Source organism: Jaculus jaculus, chromosome 15, assembly GCF_020740685.1.
Source record: "Jaculus jaculus isolate mJacJac1 chromosome 15, mJacJac1.mat.Y.cur, whole genome shotgun sequence".
Classification (NCBI taxonomy): Eukaryota; Metazoa; Chordata; class Mammalia; order Rodentia; family Dipodidae; genus Jaculus; species Jaculus jaculus.
The window spans coordinates 33,102,993-33,125,472 of NC_059116.1; the positions used below are offsets into that span (position 1 = coordinate 33,102,993).

At 47.8% G+C, this 22,480-nt stretch overlaps 1 protein-coding gene and 1 non-coding gene across 2 annotated transcripts; one reads left to right on the plus strand and one right to left on the minus strand.

Annotated features, from left to right (window-relative positions):
- Positions 1-327: 327 nt before the first annotated feature.
- Positions 328-22,240, minus strand: Theg (theg spermatid protein). Its single transcript, XM_045134714.1, has 9 exons — positions 21,957-22,240; positions 21,370-21,501; positions 21,051-21,122; positions 20,617-20,678; positions 19,361-19,430; positions 18,013-18,130; positions 8,556-8,715; positions 447-591; positions 328-412 (listed from the first exon to the last, which is right to left on the minus strand). Exons 1-9 carry the CDS (start codon positions 22,238-22,240, stop codon positions 328-330), a joined length of 1,128 nt encoding a protein of 375 aa, XP_044990649.1.
- Positions 5,210-5,315, plus strand: LOC123455187. Its single transcript, XR_006633739.1, has one exon. It is a non-coding gene; the product is annotated as a U6 spliceosomal RNA (small nuclear RNA).
- Positions 22,241-22,480: the final 240 nt, after the last annotated feature.

Sequence of the window (22,480 nt, forward strand, 5' to 3'; positions counted from 1 at the left end):
AGAAACCAGTAAGTCACACAGCATTGCTAGCAGGTTTGTTGGGGACGCAGCCCGGAGTCTGAGGCCCTTACAGACAGCTAGATGAGAAGTCTCAGTTCCAGAGACCCAGAAGAGAAACTGAGGAGGAGCTGAGTCCTGGCCTCAGGGTCACCCCAGACTTTGACAGTGACTTGGGAAATAAAAGGGCTGCACAAGTCACTAGAATGTGAAAAAGAAACATTATTATTGCTCTCACCTCATCATCTGGTGTCCCTGCCACCCTGCCCAAGCCATGAAGATCAGCCAGTCACGTACACACACAGGGTGCACTTGGGTGTTTACTGGGGGCTAGGCTGGAGGACGGGCCCAGTGGTCACATTTTCTTGGTGATGCTTTTGGGTGTGGCAAGCTCGTAGAGGCGTGGGGATGCCTGGGCCACCAGAGAGGCTGGGGAAATGTAGTAGGGGTCATAGCCCTCATTGAGGTCCTTGCGCACTTTGGGTTGGGCTAGGGAGATAATCCGTGGGCTGGCCACCGCCTTCTTGGTGACATCCAGCACCTCCCAACGAGGACTGCGGTCAGGAACACACTGGTCCGACTGGGCCTTGGGCACTGGAAGACGGAAAAGGGCAGTGCTGGGCTCAGCCTTCTCAGGCAAAGCTCCAAGGCTTGACTGTGCATTCATTGGCAAGGAGTAACAATCCAATGTGGCCCATGCCACCCATCCCTGAGCCCGTGTGGTGAAGTAGGAGCCCAGAACAAACAGCAATGCTCTGACCTGCACCACAGCGAGGAGGAACCTTGAGGACACCACGCTCAGTGAGACACACAGATGCAAAAGGCCACAGAAGGTGGGTGGGACTCCATGACAGGAAATGGCCAGACCAGGCCAATCCAGAGACGGGAAGTGGGGTGCCAGTGCTTGAGGAGGGATGGGGTGACTGCTCATGGGGATGGGTTTCCTTTTGGAGTGGTGGAATATTTTGGAACTGGTTAGAGGTGATGGTTGCATAAATTGGTGAAGATTTTTAAAAATCCTTTAAGAGGATGAATTATAATTGTAAAGGAGAAAAAATTGCTGTTTTTTCCTTATTGATTTGTTTGTTTGGTTTTTTGAGGTAGGGTCTCACTCTAGCCCCGGCTGACCTGGAATTCACTATGTGGTCTCAGGGTGGCCTTGAACTTCGGTGATTCTCCTGCCTCCCAAGTGCTGGGCTTAAATATTTTATTTTTATTTACTTGAGAAAGTGTGAGAGAAAGGATGGAGGGGGGCGGAAATGGGCCCAGGGCCTCCAGCTGCTGCAGATGAACTACAGACACATGTGCTACCTCGTGCATCTGGATTATGTGGGTCCTGAGGAAATGAACCTGGGTCCTTTGGCTTTGTAGGCAATTGTCTTAACTGCTTAGCTATCTCTTTGCCCCCCCCCCTTTTTTTTCTGAGGTAGAGTCTCACTCTAGCCTGGGCTGACCTGGAGGAATTCACAGTGATACTCCTACCTCTGCCTCTCAAGTGCTGGACTAACAGGGGTGGGGAACAGTTCAACTGGTCACATCCCGGAAAGAATGACTCAGGGACTGGGAAGAGCTCAAGTCTCCTATGTAGCTGGGTGGTGAGGACAGGGGAGGAACATGGTTTGTTCTTTGTTCTTTGTCCTTTTTTTTTTTTCTTTTTGAGAGTAACAGAGAGAGAAAGAGGCATATAAATAGAGAATGGGCATGTCAGGGCCTCCAGCCACTGCAAACAAACTCCAGAATCATGTGCCCCCTTGTGCATCTGGCTTACATGGGTCCTGGGGAATCGAGCCTCAAAGCCGGGTCCTTAGGTTTCACAGGCAAGCGCTTAACTGCTAAGCCATCTCTCCAGCCTTGTCCTTTTTTTGTTTGTTTGTTTGTTTTGTTTTGTTGGTTGGTTGATTTTTTTTCCAAGGTAGGATCTCACCCTAGCTCAGGCAGAGCTGGAATTCACTATGTAGCCTCAGGGTGACCTCGAACTCACAGAGATCCTCCTACCTCTGCCTCCTGGGTGCTGGGATTAAAAGCATGCACCACCACACGGGGCTTTCATTGTTAATTTTCATTGTTAATTCATGGTATTTAGAATCATCATGGAGGGCTAGAGAGATGGCTTAGCGGTTAAGGTACTTGCCTGCAAAGCCAAAGGACCCAGGTTTGATTTCCCAGTGCCTACATAAGCCAGATGCACAAGTTATACACAAGCACGCAAGGTTGCACATGTGCACAAGATGGCACACACATCTGGAGTCTGATTACAGTGGCTGTAGGCCCTAGCACACCAATTCTCTTGCTCACTTGCTCTCACTCTTGCTCTCTCACATTAAAAGTGGGGGGGGGGGCAGGCATGGTGGTGCACACCTGTAATCCCAGCACTCGGGAGACAGAGGTAGTAGGATTACAATGAATTCAAGGCCACCCTGAAACTACATAATGAATTCCAGGTCAGCCTGGACCACCGTGAAACCGTCCAAAAATAAAAAACCAGAAGGCCAGTCTGTTGGGCTTACGTCAAATAAATAGAATCACCATGGAAATGCCCCTCAGGTGTGTCAGTGAGGGAATTTGCAGAAAGGCTAACTCCAGGGAGGAAGTACCCTGCACTGGGCTGGGGTCCCAAGCTGAGTCAGAAGGAGAAAGCGGAGCAGCAGCAATCATGGTTCTCTGCTTTCTGGCTGAAGGCAATGTGACCACAGCCTCGTGCCCATGCCGCCATGCCCGCCCCACTGCAGCAGCCTGTAATCCCAACTGTGAGCCAGATTAACACCTCCTTCCTCAACTTGCTGTCTTCAGGCATTTTGTCACAACAATGGCACTAATACAGACCCTCTCAGCATTCAGCATTCAGGTGGCTGTTAGGCCACACAGAAGATCTCTGCCAAAGGTGGTCCCGGGGAGGGGGAGGACAGGAAGAGCTGGCCCTCCCTGCACTATAGAATTTAGGTGTTCCTGCAATCACACACAGCCTGACCACAGTGAAGGAGCCCATGGCGCCCACATAAATAGACAGAAACACAGCTTGTTCTTGCCCCACAAACCAGCCTGATTTCCTTGGCCAGTCGCAGGCTGGGGTGCAGCTTGTGGCAGACAGAGTGCTTGGCATGCAATGGGCTCCGGGCTCCACCCCAGTGGCAAGAGAACAGTGGCCACAGTCCTTAGTGGCTGTATACCAGATGCTTGCAGACAAAACCTCAGGCTGTCCTCAGCTGCACAGAGGTTTGCAGAAGCCTGAGACCCAAGTGTGTAAATTCATATTCAAGGAGTGGGGGTGAGCCTAGCGGCACCCATGCCCACATTTCCTTCCATTGCCCCCTCACTTAGCAAGGGAATGAATGTGTAAACAAAACAAAGACCCATAATAAGCACATTCAAAAGACTTAGTGAGCAGGCGTGGTGGTGCACACCTTTAATCCCAGCACTTGGGAGGCAGAGGTAGGAGGATCTCTGTGAGTTCAAGGGCCCTCTGAGACTACATACATAGTGAATTCCAGGACAGCCTGAGCTAGAGCAAGACCCTACCTTGGAAAACCAAAATAAATAAATAAAAGACTTAGTGAGGGGGCTGGAGAGATGGCTTAGCAGTTAAGGCGTTTGCCTGCAACGCGAAAGGACCTTGGTTTGATTCCCCAGGACCTACATAAGCCAGGTGGTGCATACATCTGGAGTTCATTTGCAGTGGCTGGAAGACCTAACATGCCCATTCTCTCCCCTTTCTCTCTCCTCTCTCTCTCTTTCTCCCTCTTTCCCTCTCTCAAATAAATAAATTTTTTTTTAATTTTTTGTTTCATTTTATTTGAGAGCAACAGACAGAGATAGAGAGAGAAATGGGTGCATTAGGGTCTCCAGCCACTGCAAAAGAACTCCAAATGGATGTGCCACCTTGTGCATCTGGCTTATGTGGGTACTGGGGAATCAAGCCTCAAACTGGGGTCCTTAGGCTTCACAGGCAAGCGCTTAACCACTAAGCCATCTCTCCAGCCAAAAACCAAATATTTTAAAAGACTTAGTGAGGGCTGGTAAGATGGCTCAGTGGTTAAAGATTGCCATGAATTCAAGGCCACCCTGAGGCTACATAGTGAATTTCAGGTCAGCCTGAACTAGAGTGAGACCCTACCTTGAAAAACCAAAACTAAAAAAAAAATAAATAAATAAAATAAAGACATTTGCTTGCAAAGCCTGCTGGCCTGAGTTTAATTGCCAAGCCACCCACATGAACCAGCTGCAAAAGTGATACAAGCATCTGTCATTCACTTGCAGCAGCAAGTGATCATGGAGCCCCTACACACAGAAATAATTTTTCTTTTTCTTTCTTTTTTTTCGAGGTAGGGTCTCACTCTAGCCCAGGCTAACCTGGAATTCACTATGTAGTCTCAGGGTGACCTTGAACTCATGACAATCCTACCTCTGCCTCCTGAGTGTTGGGATTAAAGCATGAGCCACCATGCCTGGCCAAAAATAGTATTTTTAAAATATTTTTATTTATTTGAGAGAGTCAGAGAAAAAGAGGGAGGGAGGGAGAGAGAGGAAGAAAGAATGGGTGTGCCAAGGCTCTAGCCACTGCAAACAAACTCCAATGCATGTGCCACCTTCTGCATCTGGCTTACGTGGCTCCTGGGGAATCGAACAAAGGTCCTTTGGCTTTGGAGGCAAATGCCTTAACTGCTAAGCCATCTCTCCAGCCCATACTTTATTTATTTTAGAGAGAGTAAAAGAGGCAGAGAGAGAGAAAGAGAGCGAATGGATACACCAGAGCCTCCAGCCACTGCAAATGAACTCCAAATGCATTCACCACCTTGCGTATCTGGCTTATGTGAGTACTGGGGAACCTGAACCTGGGTCATTAGGCTATATAGGTAATTTCATAACAGCTGAGCCATCTCTTCAGCCCCACAAATAATATTTTTTTAAAAAAGACAAGACACTGGGCTGGAGAGATGGCTTAGCAGTTAAGCGCTTGCCTGTGAAGCCTAAGGACCCCAGTTCAAGGCTCGATTCCCCAGGACCCACGTAAACCAAAAGCACAAAGTGGTGCATGCATCTGGAGTTCACTTGCAGTGGCTGAAGGCCCTGGTGCACCCATTCTCTCTGTTCTCTCTCTGTCTCTGTCTCTCTCTCTCTCTCTCTGCCTCTTTCTTTCTCTGCCTCTTTCTCTCTCTGTCACTGTCAAATAAATAAATAAAAATAAACAAAATAAAATTTAAAAAAAGACAAGTCAGTCTGCTATCTTTGGCAACACATATACTAAAATTGGAACCATACAGAACATTAGCATGGTCCCTGAACAAGGATGACATGCAATTTCTGAAGTATAAGCCAGACATGGTGGTGCACACCTTTAGTCCCAGCACTTAGGAGGCAGAGATAGAAGGATCACTGTGAGTTTGAGGCTACCCTGAGACTACATAGTGAACTCCAGGTCAGCCTGAGCTAGAGTGAGACCCTACCTCAAAAAAACAAATGGGGCTGGAAAGATGGATTAGCAGTTAAGGTGTTTATCTGCAAAGCCAAAGGACCTTGGTTTGATTCCCTAGTACCCACGTAAGCCAGATGTACAAGGTGGCACATGTGTCTGGAGTTCGTTTGCAGTGGCTAGAGGCCCTGGGGCGCCCATTCTCTCTCTCTCCCTCTCTCCCTCTCTCTCTCTCTCTATCTGTGTGTGTGTGTATGTGTGTGTTTATGTGTCTGCCTCTTTCCCTCTCTCGCTCCCTCAAATAAATAAATAAAACAAAGAAGAAGCTAAGGTGGGAGGATCACTGTGAGTTCGAGGCCAGCCTAAGACTAATTCCAGGTCAACCTGAATTGAAGCAAGACCCTGCAACAAAAAATAATAAACCAGGTGTGGTGGCACACACTTTTAATCCCAGCACTTGGGAGGCAGAGGTAGGTGGATCACTGTGAGTTCAAGGCCACCCTGAGACTACATAATGAATTCCAGGTCAGCCTGGGCTAGAGTGAGACCTTACCTCAAAAAAAAAAAAAAAAGTAATAATAATAAATAAATAAATGCAGTTTCAAAGCTGGGCATAACACTTGGGAGGCAGAAAGGTAGGAGGATCGCCATGAGTTCAAGGCCACCCTGAGACTGCATAGTGAATTCCACTGAGACTACATAGTGAATTCCAGGTCAGCCTGAGCTAGAGTGAGACCCTACCTCAGAAAACCCAAAATAAAAAGCAGTTACAAATTCCAAACCAAAGCCCAGGCAGAGTCTGAGAACAAAGCCTCATGTTGCTGGGACAAACACCCAACCAAAAGCAGCTTATGGGAGGAAAGGGTTTATTTCTGGCTTACACATTCCAGGGGAACACCACCAATGAATGGCAGGAGAAGCTGGCTCACTTCCACAGATCCAAGCAGAGCTCCAGCTGCTCTGTGCACACCTTAGGGGTGGGACTCAGGACCCTAGACTGGACTGGAAGATCTGCCCCCAGTGACACCTCCGCCAGCAGGGCTGCTGGAGACTCAAATTACAAGCTCAATTTTTTTTTTTCTTTTTGATTTTTTGAAGTAGTGTCTTGCTCTAGCTCAGGTTGACACGGAATTTGTAGTCTTAGGCTGGCCTTGAACTCACAGTGATCCTCCTACCTCTGCCTCCTAAGTGCCTGGATTAAAGACATACACCACTACACCTGGCTCAAGCTCAATTCTTTTTGTTTGTTTGTTTTTTTTTGTTTTGTTTTTATTTATGAGAGAGAGAGAGAACTGGTGCACAAGGGCCTTAGCCACTGCAAATGAACTCCAGACTCATATACCACCTTGGTTGCATGTGTCACCTTGTGCATCTGGCTTACATGGGTTCTGGGGAGTTGAACCTGGGTCCTTAGGCTTCACAGGCAAGCACCTTAACCACTGAGCCATCTCTCCAGCCTGTCAAGCTCAATTCTTTTCTCTGTTTTTTTTTTTTTTTTTGAGGCAAGCCCAACAGACTGGTCTTTTTTTAAATGCAAGAGAGAGAGAGAGAGAGGGAGAGAATTGGTGCACCAAGCCCTCCAGCCACTACAATCAAACTCCAGACACATGTGCCCCCTTGTGTGCATGTGTGACCTTCCACACTTGCATCACTTTCTGTGTCTGGCTTACTTGGGGCCTGGAGAGTCAAACATGAGTCCTTAGGCTTTTCAGGCAAGCACCTTAACTGCTAAGCCATGTCTCCAGTCCCAAACTCAACTCTTAATCAGAAACATCTGAGAGCTGGGTATGGTGGCTCACACCTTTAATCCCAACACTCGGGAGGCAGAGGTAGGAGTATTGCCATGAGTTGGAGGCCACCCTGAGATTCCATAGTGAATTCCAGGTCAGCCTGGGCTACAGTGAAACCCTACCTTGAAAAAAAAAAAAAAAAAACCTGAGGGCCTGGAGAGATGGCTTGTCAGTTAATGTGCTTGCCTGCAAAGCCTAATTTGCAAACCAGATTTGATTCCCTAGTACTCAGGTAAAGCCAGATGCACAGTGGTGCATGCGTCTAGAGTTTGTTTGGCCCTGGTGTGCCCATTCTCTCCCTCTCTTTCTCTCTCTCTCTGTCTCTGCTTACGAATATTTTTTTTTTTTTAATCTGAGTCTATGGGGCCATACATTCAAACTACCACAAAGGCCAAATCCAAATGGCCAGTCAATTGCTCTTGGCGGCACAGCGCCTCTCCTAGCCCTGTGGCCTCTCAGGTCTAGCACACAGTGGACAAGTCACAGTGAAGAAACCCAAACACGTCACTCGCAGGAGGCAGCAGTTCTCCACAAGAGGAGCTTAAAGACTATGCTGGGCATATGGTGCCTTAGGAGGACAGAAGTTTCCAGAATGACAAGAGGAAGGGAGATCCCCAGGGCTACACCACGGGTGGCATCCACAGAAGGTCACCAGGACCCTCTGGCTGCCATGTGCGTGAGGTTGGAGCAATGGTGATGCAGGCAAAGCCCAGAGGAGGCCAGGGAGCTCAAATTCTGCCACCCCGCTCATGCTTGCCTGCCACTACGTGTGCAAAGTGCATGGCCTTTGGACGTGACCGTGGACATCATTTCTACTTTTTTCTTCTTTGCTCTTCTTTTTTGGGGGGGTTTTCAAGGTTGGGTCTCACTGTAGTCCAGGCTGACCTGGAACTCACTATGTAGTCTCAGGGTGGCCTCGAACTTACTGTGATCCTCCTACCTCTGCCTCCCAAGGGCTGCAACTAAAGGCATGCGCCACCACGCCCGGTTCTGATTTCTTCTTTAGGCTCTCTGTCTTTTCCACATCCTCATGATCAGTATACGTTACTTTTGAAACTCAGGAATGGTTGCGAGACTTAAGCACGAATGGTGATAAGCAGACTGTCCAAAACTGCCTTCACGGCTCAGCCCAGCTGCCCAGAGCCTGCCCCCCACCCTCACCTGCACCCACTGGCCCTCTCAGGAGGCCCTCGGACACACACACACCTTCTGCCACAACCTCCCACAACTTGCATACGCATTCAGACAGCAAGACTTCAGTCAGGCACGGAGACGGACCAGCCAGGAACAGGCTGCAGGGCAAGTCTCCCCACGCCCCTACATCCACAGAGAGCTGAGCCCCAGGGCGTCTATCTACTCACTGGCCAGCTGAAGGAGGCGGTGATAATCGGACACGTGGGGCTTGGGTTTTGGCATGGGGTCCCACTCTTCCATCAGGGCGGCCGGGACCTTGGGCTTCGACAGCTGTACAATCCGCGGGGTAGGCACTGCCATCTGGGCTGCTCTGGACACCTGGGACACCTAGAAACAGCAGCAGAGGGCAAGGTATGAAAGACTCTGTGACTCCTCAGCCCTGGAGGAAAAAGCTGCCAGAGAGGGAGACTAACTTCAGAGAAGGCAGTCCGCAATATGTTCAACAGAGGGTTAGCGGCTGTCATACAGGAAGAGCTACTCCTAGAAAGCAGCGCCAAAAGCGGGAGTGACCTAGACCACGCATCAGTCATGCCCACAGACTGGAAAAGTGGGGAAAGCCCTGGTGAGAATGTAGGAGGAGAGATGCGTGCGGGGCGGCCAGACGGGGACTTCGTTAGGACGACTTTGGAGAGCCGCGTATGTCATTAGGTGAGCCAAGCCAGCCAATTCTGGGAGGAATGATTGTGTTCATGGCGGTGAATTCATTTGATCAGAGGCAGCGTAGCAGTTAAAATGTTTCTATAGAGGGCTGGAGAGATGGCTTAGTGGTTAAGCACTTGCCTGTGAAGCCTAAGGACCCCGGTTCGAGGCTTGGTTCCCCAGGACCCACGTTAGCCAGATGCACAAGGGGGCGCACGCCTCTGGAGTTCGTTTGCAGTGGCTGGAGGCCCTGGCGCGCCCATCCTCTCTTTCTCTCTCATCTGCCTCTTTCTGTGTCTGTCACTCTCAAATAAATAAATAAAAAATAACAAAAAAAAATTTTTTTTAAATATTTCTATAGAGAGCTGTGGCTCAGTAAACAGAGCGCCTGCCTAACATGCACAAGGCTCTGAATTCCTTCCCCAGCACCAAATAAACTGGGCATGGTTGTGCATCCCACTACTTACACTGAGGCAGGAGGGTCAGGAGTTCAAGGTCATCCTCACCTACAGTGAGTTTGAGCCATCCTGAACTTTTTAGACATTACCTCAAAACAACAAAGCAGTTTTTGGCTGGGCATGGTGGCGCATGCCTTTAATCCCAGCACTTGGGAGGCAGAAGAAGGAGGATCGCCATGAGTTCAAGGCCACCATGAGACTACATAGTGAATTCCAGGTCAGCCTGAGCTATAGTCAAACCCTACCTAAAAAAAAAAGTTTCTGTATAAACCTGCAAGAATTGCTCTGTAAGATGAAATACAGAAAGGGAAGATGAGATCCGTTTAGCCACAAAAACACACAAAAGTGTTCATTATACAGTTGATGGAAGCAGGGGCTAGTACTGGCCCAGTTCAAGTCCCATCCCACCAGCCCCTATAAGCTGGAGGTGAAAAGTGGAGCATCTGGTGTGGGTTTGCAGTAGTAAGAGACCTTGGCATGCCCATTCACACACATGCAAATAAATAGTTGTTAAAAAATGGGGGCTGGACGGGCGTGATGGCGCACGCCTTTAATCCCAGCACTTGGGAGGCAGAGGTAGGAGGATCACCATGAGTTCAAGGCCACCCTGAGACTACTGAGTGAATTCCAGGTCAGCCTAGGCTACTCTTCCTTGAAAGAGATCCTTCCTTAAAAAAAAAACAAAGAGAGGGCTGGAGAGATGGCTTAGCAGTTAAACACTTGCCTGTGAAGCCTAAGGACCCTAGTTCAAGGCTTGGTTCCCCAGGTCCCACATTAGCCAGATGCACAAGGGGGCGCACGCGTCTGGAGTTCGTTTGCAGAGGCTGGAAGCCCTGGCGCGCCCATTCTCTCTCTCTCCCTCTATCTGTCTTTCTCTCTGTGTCTGTCGCTTTCAAATAAATAAATTAAAAATTTAAAAAAAAAAAAAGAAAGAAAAGCGGGGAAGGGGACTGGGGCTCAAGAGATGGCTTAGTGGTTAAGGAGTTTGCCTGCAAAGCCAAAGGACTCAGATTCAATTCCCCAGTACCTACATAAGCCAGTCACACAAGATGGTGCATGCATCTGGAGTTTGTTTGCAGGGGTTAGAGGCCCTAATGTGCCCATTCGCTCTCTCTCTCTCTCCCTATTTAATTTATTTATTTGATTATTTAATTTAATTATTTAATTATTTGACAGAGAGAGAGGAAGAGAGAGAATGGGCGCACCAGGGCCTCTAGCCCCTGCAAACAAACTCCAGATATGTGAGCCCCCTTGTGCATCTGGCTAATGTGGGTCCTGGGGAATTGAACCTGGGTCCTTGGGCTTTGCAGGCAAATGCCTTAACCATTAAGCCATCCCTCCATCCCCCTCTTCCTATCTTAAAATAAATAAGTAAATATTATTTTTTTAAAATTTTTGTTTGTTGTTCAATGTAGGGTCTCGCTCTAGCCCAGGCTGATTCACTACGTAATCTCAGGGTGGCCTCGAAGTCACGGCAATCCTCTAACCTGTGCCTCCCAAGTATTGGGATTAAAGGCAAGCAACACCAAAACTGGCTATGTTTTGTGTTTTTTTTTTTCAGAGACAGAAAGAGGCAGAGGGAGAGAGAGAGAGAATGGGCGCACCAGGGCCTTTCAGTGGCTGTGAACAAACTCCAGACACGTGTGTCGCCTTGTGGGCATGTGTGGCATTGCATGCTTGCATTACTGTTAAGTCTGACTATATATAGGATCTAGAAGATTCAAACAGTTCTTAGGCTTTGCAGGCAAGCACCTTAGCTGCTAAGCCATCTCTCCAGCCCATAAATAATTTTTTAAAGATTTTGGTTATTTATTAGAGACAGAGAGAAGGAGAGACAGAGAGTGAGAATGGGCACACCAGGGCCTCTAGCCACTGCAAATGAACTCCAGACACATGTGCCACCATGTGCACCTGGCTTACATGGAACCTGGAGAATAGAACTGGGATCCTTAGGCTTTTCAGGCATGTGCCTTAACCACTAAGCCATCTCTCCAGCCCCATAAATAATTTTTTTAAATGGGGGCTGAAGGTTATAAATACATTTAAGAGGGGAGGGCAACCTCTGGGCCGCCTGACCACTTCTGAACCTCCAGGTTCTGGTGAGTTTTCCCCTCCTTGTCTTAGCCAAGATGAGGGGAGAACCCCCTAACCCATGCTCCCACATGGGATTACACTAAGTGAGGTAACCCAGGCCCAGAAAGCCAAATGTCCCATGTTTTCTCTCACATATGGATCCTAGCTACAGATGACTGGACTTCTGTGTGAGTAGGAAGAAAACTCAGTAGCAGAGGCCAGTAAGCTAGAAAAGAGAAATAAATAGACTAGAAAGGGAGGGAAGGGGGTACTTAATAGTATGGTATTGTATATATGTAAGTAGAAGAACATATTAATGGGGGTGAAAAGGCTCAAGTGAGGTCAGGGGAAGAGATTAAGGAAAGGTAGAGAGAAGGCTAATCAAACTCTAAGAGGATATAAATAAATCATATGGAAACCTACTTTTTTGGACAATGGAGCACTCAGGAGCCATAGATTGTTACTAGAAAATTTTTAGTGCCAGGGATGGGATACCTTCTAGTGAGTTGTTGGCGAGGTAGGTCCCTCATGCCCCAAAAACATTACAGGCCATTGCCGAGGCCCTTGGTTTCTAAATAAAATACCTCAGTCATACCTTCCATGGCTCAGGGTCCATTGCAGAAGAGTTGGAAGAAAGAATGTAAGAGCCAAAGGAAGGGTAAGACTCCTTACAACATGCTCCTCCAGACACAAAATGGCCTGGATATCCATGACCTCACAGTGCCGGACACTACCTACACAAGACCATCATAATAGGAGGAAAAGTTCATGACATCAAAATAAAAGAGAGGCTGATTGAGATGGGGGGGTGATATGATGGAGAATGGAGTTTCAAAGGGGAAAGTTGGGGGAGGTAATTACCATGGGATATTGTTTACACTCATGGAAGTTGTCAATAAAAAAGTATATATAATAAAATAAAATAAAACTATCCTCCAAAAAGACAAATAAAAACTAAAATTAGGGCTGGATAGATGGCTTAGAGGCTAAGCACTTGCCTGTGAAGCCCAAGGACCCTGGTTCAAGGCTCAATTCCCCGGACCCATGTTAACCAGATGCACAAGGGGGCGCAAGCATCTGGAGTTCATTTGCAGTGGCTGGAGGCCCTGGTGTGCCCATTCTCCCTCCTTCTCTCTCTCCCTCCCTCTTTCTCTGTCACTTTCTTTTTTTAAAAAAATTGTTTATTTATTTATTTGAGAGCGACAGACACAGAGAGAAAGATAGAGGGAGAGGGAGAGAATGGGCGCACCAGGGCTTCCAGCCTCTGCAAACAAACTCCAGATGCGTGCGCCCCCTTGTGCATCTGGCTAACGTGGGACCTGGGGAACCGAGCCTCGAACCGGAGTCCTTAGGCTTCACAGGCGAGCGCTTAACCGCTAAGCCATCTCTCCAGCCCTCTCTGTCACTTTCAAATAAATAAATAAAATTTAAAAACTAAAATTAAAATAAACTAAACCAGATGTACAAGGTGGTACATGCAGCTGGAGTCTGTTTGCAGTGACTAGATCCCTGGTGCACCCATTCTCTCTCTCTATCTGCCTTTCTCTCTCTCTCTCAGATAAATATAATATAATTAATATAATATAATATAATAACAATTTGGGGCTGGAGAGATGGCTTAGCGGTTAAGGCGCATGCTTGCAAAGCCTAAGAACCTCAGTTCGATTCTCTAGGTCCTATGTAAGCCAGATGCACATGGTTGTGCATGCATTTGCAGTTTGTTTGCAGTGGCTAAAGGCCCTGGCATGCCCATTCTCACTCACTCTCCCTCTTCCTGTCTATAATAAATAAATTAAAATTAAACACTTTTTAAATACACAATGAAGCTAGGTGTGGTGGCACATGCCTTTTAATCCCAGCATTTAGGAGGCAGAGGTAGCAGGATCGTTGTGAGTTCAAAGCCAGCCTGAGACTGCATAGTGAATTGCAGGTCAGCTTGGCTTACAGTGAGACCCTACCTAGAAACCACCCCCAAAACACACACACACACACACACACACACACACACACACACACACACACACGGAAGTGTTTATGAAGGAGATGATGTGTCCTCTGGACTTTGTTTTGGTTTCTGGGACAGGATGGCATGTAGCCCAAGCTGTCCGGGAACTCGCTGTGTACTCCAGGCTGGTCTTGAACCCCTGGCTCTCCTGCTTCCAGTTCCCAAGTGCTGGGATATCGGCTTGTGCCACCACAGCTGGACTTACTTCAAAATGTTTTAAAATAGGGTGAAAGGTTGGAAAACGGTGTTTCAAGCAAATGGGCCTAGAAAACAAGCAGGGGTTGCTATCCTAATATCAGACAGGGTAGACTTTAGTCCGACGTTAGTCAAGAAAGATAAGGAAGGTCACTTTATATTGATTAAGGGCACACTCCAACAGGAGGACATTACAATCCTAAATATATATGCACCTAACATGGGGGCTCCCAAATTCGTCAAACAAACACTATTAGAACCAAGGTCACAGATAACACCAAACACAGTGGTGGTGGGTGACTTTAACACCCCACTCTCATCAATTGACAGGTCATCCAGGGAAAGAATAAACAGAGAGGCATCTGGACTAAATGAGATCATAGAAGGAATGGACTTAACAGATATATACAGGACATTTCATCCAAAGGCTGCAGAATATACATTCTATTCAGCAGCACATGGAACATTCTCTAAAATAGACCATATATTAGGACACAAAGCAAATCTTAACAAATTCAGGAAAATTGAAATAATTCCTTGCATTCTATCTGACCACAATGGAATTAAACTACAAATCAGTAGCAAGAAAGGCTATAGAGCATACACAAAATCATGGAAACTAAACAATACACTACTAAATGATGAATGGGTCAATGAAGAAATCAAAAAGGAAATCAAAAAATTTATAGAGTCAAATGATAATGAGAACACAACATACCAAAATCTCTGGGACACAATGAAGGCAGTTCTAAGAGGTAAATTTATAGTCTTAAGTGCCTACATTAAGAAATTAGAAAGGCCGCAAGTAAACGACCTAATGCTTCGCCTTAAAGCCTTGGAAAAAGAAGAACAAGGCAAACCAAAAATCAGTAGACGGGAAGAAATAATAAAGATTAGGGCAGAAATTAATGAAATAGAAACAAAAAGAACAATCCAAAGAATTAATGAAACAAAGAGTTGGTTCTTTGAAAGGATAAACCAGATTGATAAACCCTTAGCAAATCTGACCAAAAGAAAGAGAGAAGAGACACAAATTAATAAAATCAGAGATGAACAAGGTAACATCACAACAGATTCCAGAGAAATTCAAAAAATCATAGGGACATACTATAAAAGCATATACTCCACAAAGTATGAAAATCTGAAAGAAATGGATGATTTCCTTGATCTATATGACCTACCTAAATTAAATCAAAATGAGATTAATCACTTAAATAGACCTATAACAAACATGGAGATCCGAACAGTTATCAATAATCTCCCAACTAAAAAAAGCCCAGGCCCGGATGGATTCACTGCTGAATTTTACCAGACTTTTAAGGAAGAGCTAACACCATTGCTTCTTAAGCTTTTCCAGGAAATAGAGAAAGAAGGAATTCTACCAAACTCCTTCTATGAGGCCAGCATCACCCTGATACCAAAACCAGGCAAAGATAGAACAAAAAAAGAAAATTACAGACCAATCTCCCTCATGAACATAGATGCAAAAATTCTCAACAAAATATTGGCAAACAGAATACAAGAGTATATCAAAAAGATCATTCACCCTGACCAAGTAGGCTTTATCCCAGAGATGCAGGGATGGTTCAACATATGCAAATCTATAAATGTAATACATTACATAAACGGGTTGAAGGACAAAAATCACATGATCATCTCCTTAGACGCAGAGAAAGCATTTGACAAAATCCAACATCCCTTCATGATAAAAGTCCTACAGAGACTGGGAATAGAAGGAACATATCTCAATATAATAAAGGCTATTTATGACAAGCCTACAGCCAACATATTACTAAATGGGGAAAAACTGGAAGCTTTTCCACTAAAATCAGGAACAAGACAAGGGTGTCCACTGTCCCCACTTCTATTTAATATAGTTTTGGAAGTCTTAGCCATAGCAATAAGGCAAGAGACACACATAAAAGGGATACAAATTGGAAAGGAAGAAATCAAGTTATCATTATTTGCAGATGACATGATTCTATACATAAAGGACCCTAAAGACTCTACTAGCAAACTGTTAGAGCTGATAAAAACCTACAGCAATGTAGCAGGATACAAAATAAATACACAGAAATCAGTAGCCTTCATATATGCTAACAACAAACACACAGAGGATGAAATCAGAGAATCACTCCCATTCACAATTACATCAAAAAAAATAAAGTACCTTGGAATAAACCTAACCAAGGAAGTAAAGAATCTATACAATGAGAACTTTAAAACACTCAAGCGAGAAATTGAAGAAGACACTAGAAAGTGGAGAAACATCCCTTGTTCCTGGATTGGAAGAATCAATATTGTGAAAATGGCAATCTTACCTAAAGCAATCTACACATTTAATGCAATCCCTATCAAAATTCCAAAGGCTTTCTTCATGGAAATAGAAAAAACAATCCAAAAATTCATTTGGAATCACAAAAAAACTCGAATATCTAAAATAATACTGAGCAACAAAAAAGAGGCTGGTGGTATCACCATACCTGATTTTAACCTATACTACAGAGCCATAGTAACAAAAACAGCATGGTACTGGCACAAAAACAGACATGTAGATCAGTGGAACAGAACAGAGGACCCAGATGTAAGCCCAAGTAGCTATAGCCACCTGATATTCAATAAAAATGCCAAAAATACTCATTGGAGAAGAGACAGCCTCTTCAGCAAATGGTGTTTTGAAAACTGGATATATATCTGCAGAAGGATGAAAATAGATTCTTCTCTCTCGCCATGCACAAGAATTAAGTCCAAATGGATTAAAGACCTTAACATCAGACCAGAAACTCTGAAACTGCTAGAGGAAAAAGTAGGGGAAACCCTTCAACATATTGGTCTTGGCAAAGATTTTCTGAATACAACCCCAATTGCTCAGGCAATAAAACCACAGATTAACCACTGGGAACTAATGAAATTACAAAGATCTTGCACCGCAAAGGACACAGTGAAAAAAGCAAAGAGGCAACCTACAGAATGGGAAAAAATCTTCGCCAGCTATATATCTGATAAAGGATTAATATCTAGGATATACAAAGAACTCAAAAAGTTAAATAATAAGGAATCAAACAAGCCAATCAAAAAATGGGCTATGGAGCTAAATAGAGCATTCTCAAAGGAAGAAATACGAATGGCATATAAGCATCTAAAAAAAGTTCTACGTCACTAGTCATCAGGGAAATGCAGATTAAAACTACATTGAGATTCCATCTCACTCCTGTCAGATTGGCCACCATCATGAAAACAAATGATCATAAATGTTGGCGGGGATGTGGAAAAAAAGGAACCCTTCTGCACTGCTGGTGGGAATGCAATCTGGTCCAGCCATTGTGGAAAACAGTGTAGAGGTTCCTAAAACAGCTAGAGATTGATCTACCATATGACCCAGCTATAGCACTCCTAGGCATATATCCAAAGGACTCATCTCATTTCCTTAGAAGTACGTGCTCAACCATGTTTATTGCTGCTCAATTTATAATAGCTGGGAAATGGAACCAGCCTAGATGTCCCTCAACAGATGAGTGGATAATGAAGATGTGGCACATTTATACAATGGAGTTCTACTCAGTGGTAAAGAAAAATGAAGTTATGAAATTTGCAGAAAAATGGATGGACCTGGAAAGGATTATACTAACTGAGGTAACCCAGGCCCAGAAAGCCAAGCGCCACATGTTCTCTCTCATATGTGGATCCTAGCTACAGATGACTGGGCTTCTGCATGAGAATGAAAATACTTAGTAGCAGAGGCCAGTAAGTTAAAAAGGAGACATGAAGGGAAGAGAAAGGAAGGGTGGAGGATACTTAATAGGTTGATATTGTATATATGTAATTACAATGATTGTAATGGGGAGGTAATATGATGGAGAATGGAATTTCAAATGGGAAAGTGTGGGGGTGGGGAGGGAGGGAATTACCATGGGATATATTTTATAATCATGGAAAATGTTAATAAAAATTTTAAAAAATGTTTTAAAAGCACGGCCCAGTGGCCCCAGGAAAAGGTGCGCCTGTGTGCCACTAGGGAACACACACTCCACTACTGAGCCCTGACTCCCAGTGGACCTGAGCCCCTGCTGTGCCCGGTGTGAGCGGAAAGCATGGGCATCCAGGATGTGCTGAGGCCAGGGAAGGGTCTCATGGGAGTTAGGCAGGGAACCCGTGAACCCACTACGGAACCTGCCCCCTCTTGCCCCGCCACACCCCAAGGCTTCCTCCTATACTGCCCTGCCCTCTGGGCCCGGGGTGGTGAGTTCCACCTACCTCGGACATATTCATGTTCCAAATGTTATTGCGAACCTTCGGGACAGCCAGTTCCTTCAGCCGATTAGTTGGTTGGTACTCCAGGGTGGACCGTGGGATGGGCCAGATGGGTGTGGTCCTAAGGGGTGCCCAGAGTTCAGCTACCAGCCAGCACCAGCCCACCACTGACCATGTGTCGTTCTTCTTAGCCCATTTCCAAGGACGCCGAGGGCTTTGGAAATGTCTCCCAGGAGAGATGCTGTGAAGCTCAGGACAGGCCAGCTTCCCTGAGCGCCCAGCCCAGGGTGCAGGGTGCCTCTGGGCGCTGGCCTTTCTACGTGGCATCAGCTCCTCCCAGGCCTGCTCCCCCACCCCCTCCAGCAGGACCCTGGCAAAGAGGCAGACCCAGGGATAAAGTGCTGGTTCTGTAGTTGCCGTGAAACCAGGGGCGTCAGGGTCCTAAAACTCAGATCTCAGCTGGGCCTGGCCTGAGAGCAAAACTACAGGGGTGCCAAGACCAGGGTGCAGCCGCTCCTGGGGACTGTCCACAGCTGTCCCTGCCCTACTCAGAGCTCATCACCCGGTCACGAGCGTCGCCAGCTCCAAGTGTGGAGCAGTGGCCTTGGCTTCCACTCAGTGCGGGCACTAAAACATCTGGGCACAGGTGCAGCTGTGACAACCCATGGGCAACGACATCCATGCTGATGTCCCCAAGTAACCTGGCCAGGCGTGCCCACTCCAGCCAGTGGTGAGATTATGTTTTCCACTGTGTACGTGAAGATGATGGTAAAGTCTGTGTCTCAGTGGCTCTGAGATCTGCAGCACATGTAGGTTTTCTGAGTGGAAGAGAGAAATGTGGGTGTAAAGTAAATGTGTCTTAGAGTTTCTACCGTGTGTATGTGAGAGAGAGAGAGAGAGAGAGAGAGAGAGAGAGAGAGAGAACACACATACATGTGGAGGCCAGAGGCTGGCATCAGGTGTCCCCCAATAGCTCTCTCTCCATCTTGTCCAACCGGACAGTGCCTCTCCTGAACCTGGAACACATCCACTGGGCTAGACGACTGAGCACCAGGGACCCTCCTGTCTCCACCTCCCCAGAGCTAGATTTACAGGGGTGCATACCACACCTGGCTTTCCCACGGGCGCTGGGATGTGAACTCAGGTCTTCACGTTTATGCGGCAGTGCCACGCCCTCGGAGCATCTCCCCAGTGGACACAGGGTGGGTGCTCATCTTACAGATGTCAGCCCCACACCGCTGGCTTTGTGGGTGGGGTTAGAGGAGAGCTCAGACCCCCACACACACACACACACACTGAGGGATGGCAAGGGGTCCTGTGCCAGGCAGCGCCCTCCTTTCCCTTCCCTCACCTGTTGTTGTTGTAGTACTCCGAGAAGAACCTCCGGGGACGCGCCAGCTCCTCCACTCTGTGCGACACCGCTGCACACAATGGAACAGCCCAGTCACGGTGGCGATGCTGGCCCCAGCGTGAACCACCTTCACAGCCCAGGGCTCTGCACGCTGCAGGGCCGGCCAGCGACCCGGGCAAGAAGCAGGAGCTGCGCTCAGGTGGATGCAGGTAGACACCAGGGACCTCTGCCGCTCTGATACGGGGACAGTGAGCCTGGGGCACAGGACTGGGGACACGCGTGAGGGCTGGAGCCTCAGCTGAGCCTGTTGCTTCGGGGGTTGGGGGGGAAGTCAGCACTGTGTGCTGGGAAATTGGATTTTAGGCCAAAGTTTAGTGCAGGTCTGGAGTTTCCAGGGCCCCAGGGGAAGACTCCGCCCCCACTTCTCTCATCCAGGGATGAGCCCTGGTGGGGATACTTTATCTGAAGAGGTCCACGCTTTCAAAAAAAGCAAAAAAGAAATGAAACGCGTTTGAAGAGGAAGGACAGGGTTCTTTGCAAAGCAAATATTAGCCCCATTTGGGCTGGAGGGATGATTTATCCGTTAAAGCATTTGCCTGCAAAGCCAAAGGACCCAGGTTCGATTGCCCAGGACGCATGTTAGCCACATGCACAAGGGGACACTTGTGTCTGGAGTTCGTTAGCAGTGGCTGAAGGCCCTGGCGTGCCCATTCTCCCTCTCTCTCTTTCTCTCTCTCTCCCTCTCTGTCTAATAAATAAATAAAAATATTTTAGGGCTGGAGAGATGGCTTAGCGGTTAAGCGCTTGCCTGTGAAGCCTAAGGACCCCGGTTCGAGGCTTGGTTCCCCAAGTCCCACGTTAGCCAGATGCACAAGGGGGCGCACGCTTCTGGAGTTCATTTGCAGAGGCTGGAAGCCCTGGCACGCCCATTCTCTCTCTCTCCCTCTATCTGTCTTTCTCTCTGTGTCTGTCACTCTCAAATAAATAAATTAAAAAAATTAAAAAAAAATATTTTAAAAATATATTAGCCGCATTTGACTTGTGCTGGAGAGTCTGCACCCCTCATCCAGGATAGGACTCTCAGGGCTCCAGCCACTGAGGGGACAATGCTAAGAGGAACCCAGCAAGGATGCATCTGGGAGGTGGGGCAGGGAAGGAAGAGGTCCTTCCCTGGGAGAGGATCTAAGTGGAGACAGAGCTCCTGGAACCCAGGTTGGGCAGAGGCCATTCAGGCTGCTCTAAGAGATGGCACCTACCAGGCACTGTGATGGTCAGAGTAGTGTCCTCAAGAAAGCGCTTGGTCCAGTACACAGAGGGCCTGGAATACAGCCAGGTGGCTCAGGAGGGATGCTCTGGGTCCTGTGCCCTGCTAGGGAAGGGAAGCCTGGGGCCCCGGAGCATAAACGAGGAGATCAGGGAATTAGGGGTGGGTGGCCTGAGGTACAGGAAGGTCAGGACGGGGCATCACAGAAACAGGTTGTCTGGAGCAAGGCCAATAAGAGATGGGGTAGCCTGGAAAATATTATGCAGCTAGGAGAGTCCTGGGGCAAGGCAGCTTTCATCTAAGAGCCCTTCCCTCCCCCGACCCTGATCTTTAGAGAAAGGGAGAGGGCTGCTCAAGAACGTGGCCCTGGAGCCTGGCACATCCCCATCACAGGCAGGCAACATAGGGAGGGGCCCTCCGACTCACCAATACAGGCAGAACTGCAAGTTGGTCTTGCGTGGGGCAATCCAGGCATAGCCCTTACAACAGCACCCCATCCTGCGACAAGACAGGCTCCCAGGCCCTGTCTTTGGCTCTGGGTCCCCTACTGGCTCCCAGACTCCTGACTGCTCTGAATGTCACGCAAGGGCCCTGGAACCCCAGCAGTCCCCACCTCTGGAGTCCTGTCTGTTACGACCCCAGCAGCCTCTCGGCTGTCTGGGTGCCCTGCCTGAGATGATGCAGGGGGGTGGTGATGATGGATGGGAGAGGGTCAAGAGGCTGACATGCACCTGCTGGCCCTTACCTGTCCCTGAAGGTTTGCCAGTTGGTCTTGGGCTTTGACAGCTCCAGCAGCCGCTGACTCCTCCTTCTCCTCCTCCTGCTCCTGCCCCCGACTGTGGAGGTGCTGAGGGGCTTGTCAGTGACAGACAGCTGGCTGTGGGAAAGCTTGGTATTGGGGAACCACTTGCCTAACCTGATGTGTCTGGGGACCCAGAGGAAGCTGAGTCCCACCCAGGCATGTCTTATCAAATCTTGGCGACTGGAGCCTGGTCTCCCTCAGTGTCTCTGGCGGGGGGGAGTGGGATTTGATGTTGCCAAGGTCTGCCTGAGTACTTTGCAGAACGGGGGGCTGAGCCCATGGACCACGGACATGGCTAGCTCCCACCACCTAGGAGTGTTCTATGTTTAAACACTGTCTTATCTCACAGGGGTTTATGGAATAAATGTGGTGTTCCAGGACCCAGAGGGGGACAGAGCAGCCCCTGCCTCTCCGGAAAAGCTGGCACATGGGCAGGACAAGGACCCAGTATGGGTCAGTCAGTGAGTCTGGCTAATACCCTCTCCCTGTGGGCAGCTGCCTGCCCAGCCCTCTGGCTGCCCATCACCTACCTTATTTCAATGACCTCCTCCTCCAAGTCTTGTTCCAGAGCCTCTTCCGGGTCCAGGACCTCGGGGATCTCGTCCTTGGCCATCTCTTCTGGGAGAATCTCCTCCTCTGGGTCATCAAGTCCTAGCTCTGCTCGGGCAGGGTCCCGGAGCCAGCGGCTCTCATACACGGTGCTCTGAGGGGCCGGGCCACCATCACCTGGCTCCTGCGCTGAGCCACCCTCAGCCTTGGCATCAGGGTTGGAGTTGTCGGGCAAACTAGTTCGTTGTGCCCCAGGTTCTCCCATGTGTTGGGTCCCCTCCCTGACCCTGAGCCTCACTCCCTCAACACCCAAATGTATCTGTGGTCACCGTGGCAACAGAATGTCCCACCCATAGAATTCCTCAACCCCATTCCACATTCCACTCCAGTGTCTTGTGGGGACAGAGCCCCATCACATGTTTCTTCTTCTCCTTCTTTTATTTGTTTATTTATTTTTATTTTACTTATTTATTTATGTTTTGGTTTTTGGAGGTAGGGTTTCACT

Excerpts from the sequence above, each read along its gene's own strand:
- Theg (XM_045134714.1), bottom strand. The coding sequence starts at position 22,240 with ATGGGAGAACCTGGGGCACAACGAACTAGTTTGCCCGACAACTCCAAC. Across the intron at positions 21,502-21,956 it reads GAGGAGGTCATTGAAATAAG|CCAGCTGTCTGTCACTGACA; the intron begins GTAGGTGATGGG and ends GCTTTCCCACAG. Across the intron at positions 20,679-21,050 it reads TTGCAGTTCTGCCTGTATTG|GCCCTCTGTGTACTGGACCA; the intron begins GTGAGTCGGAGG and ends GCTGTATTCCAG.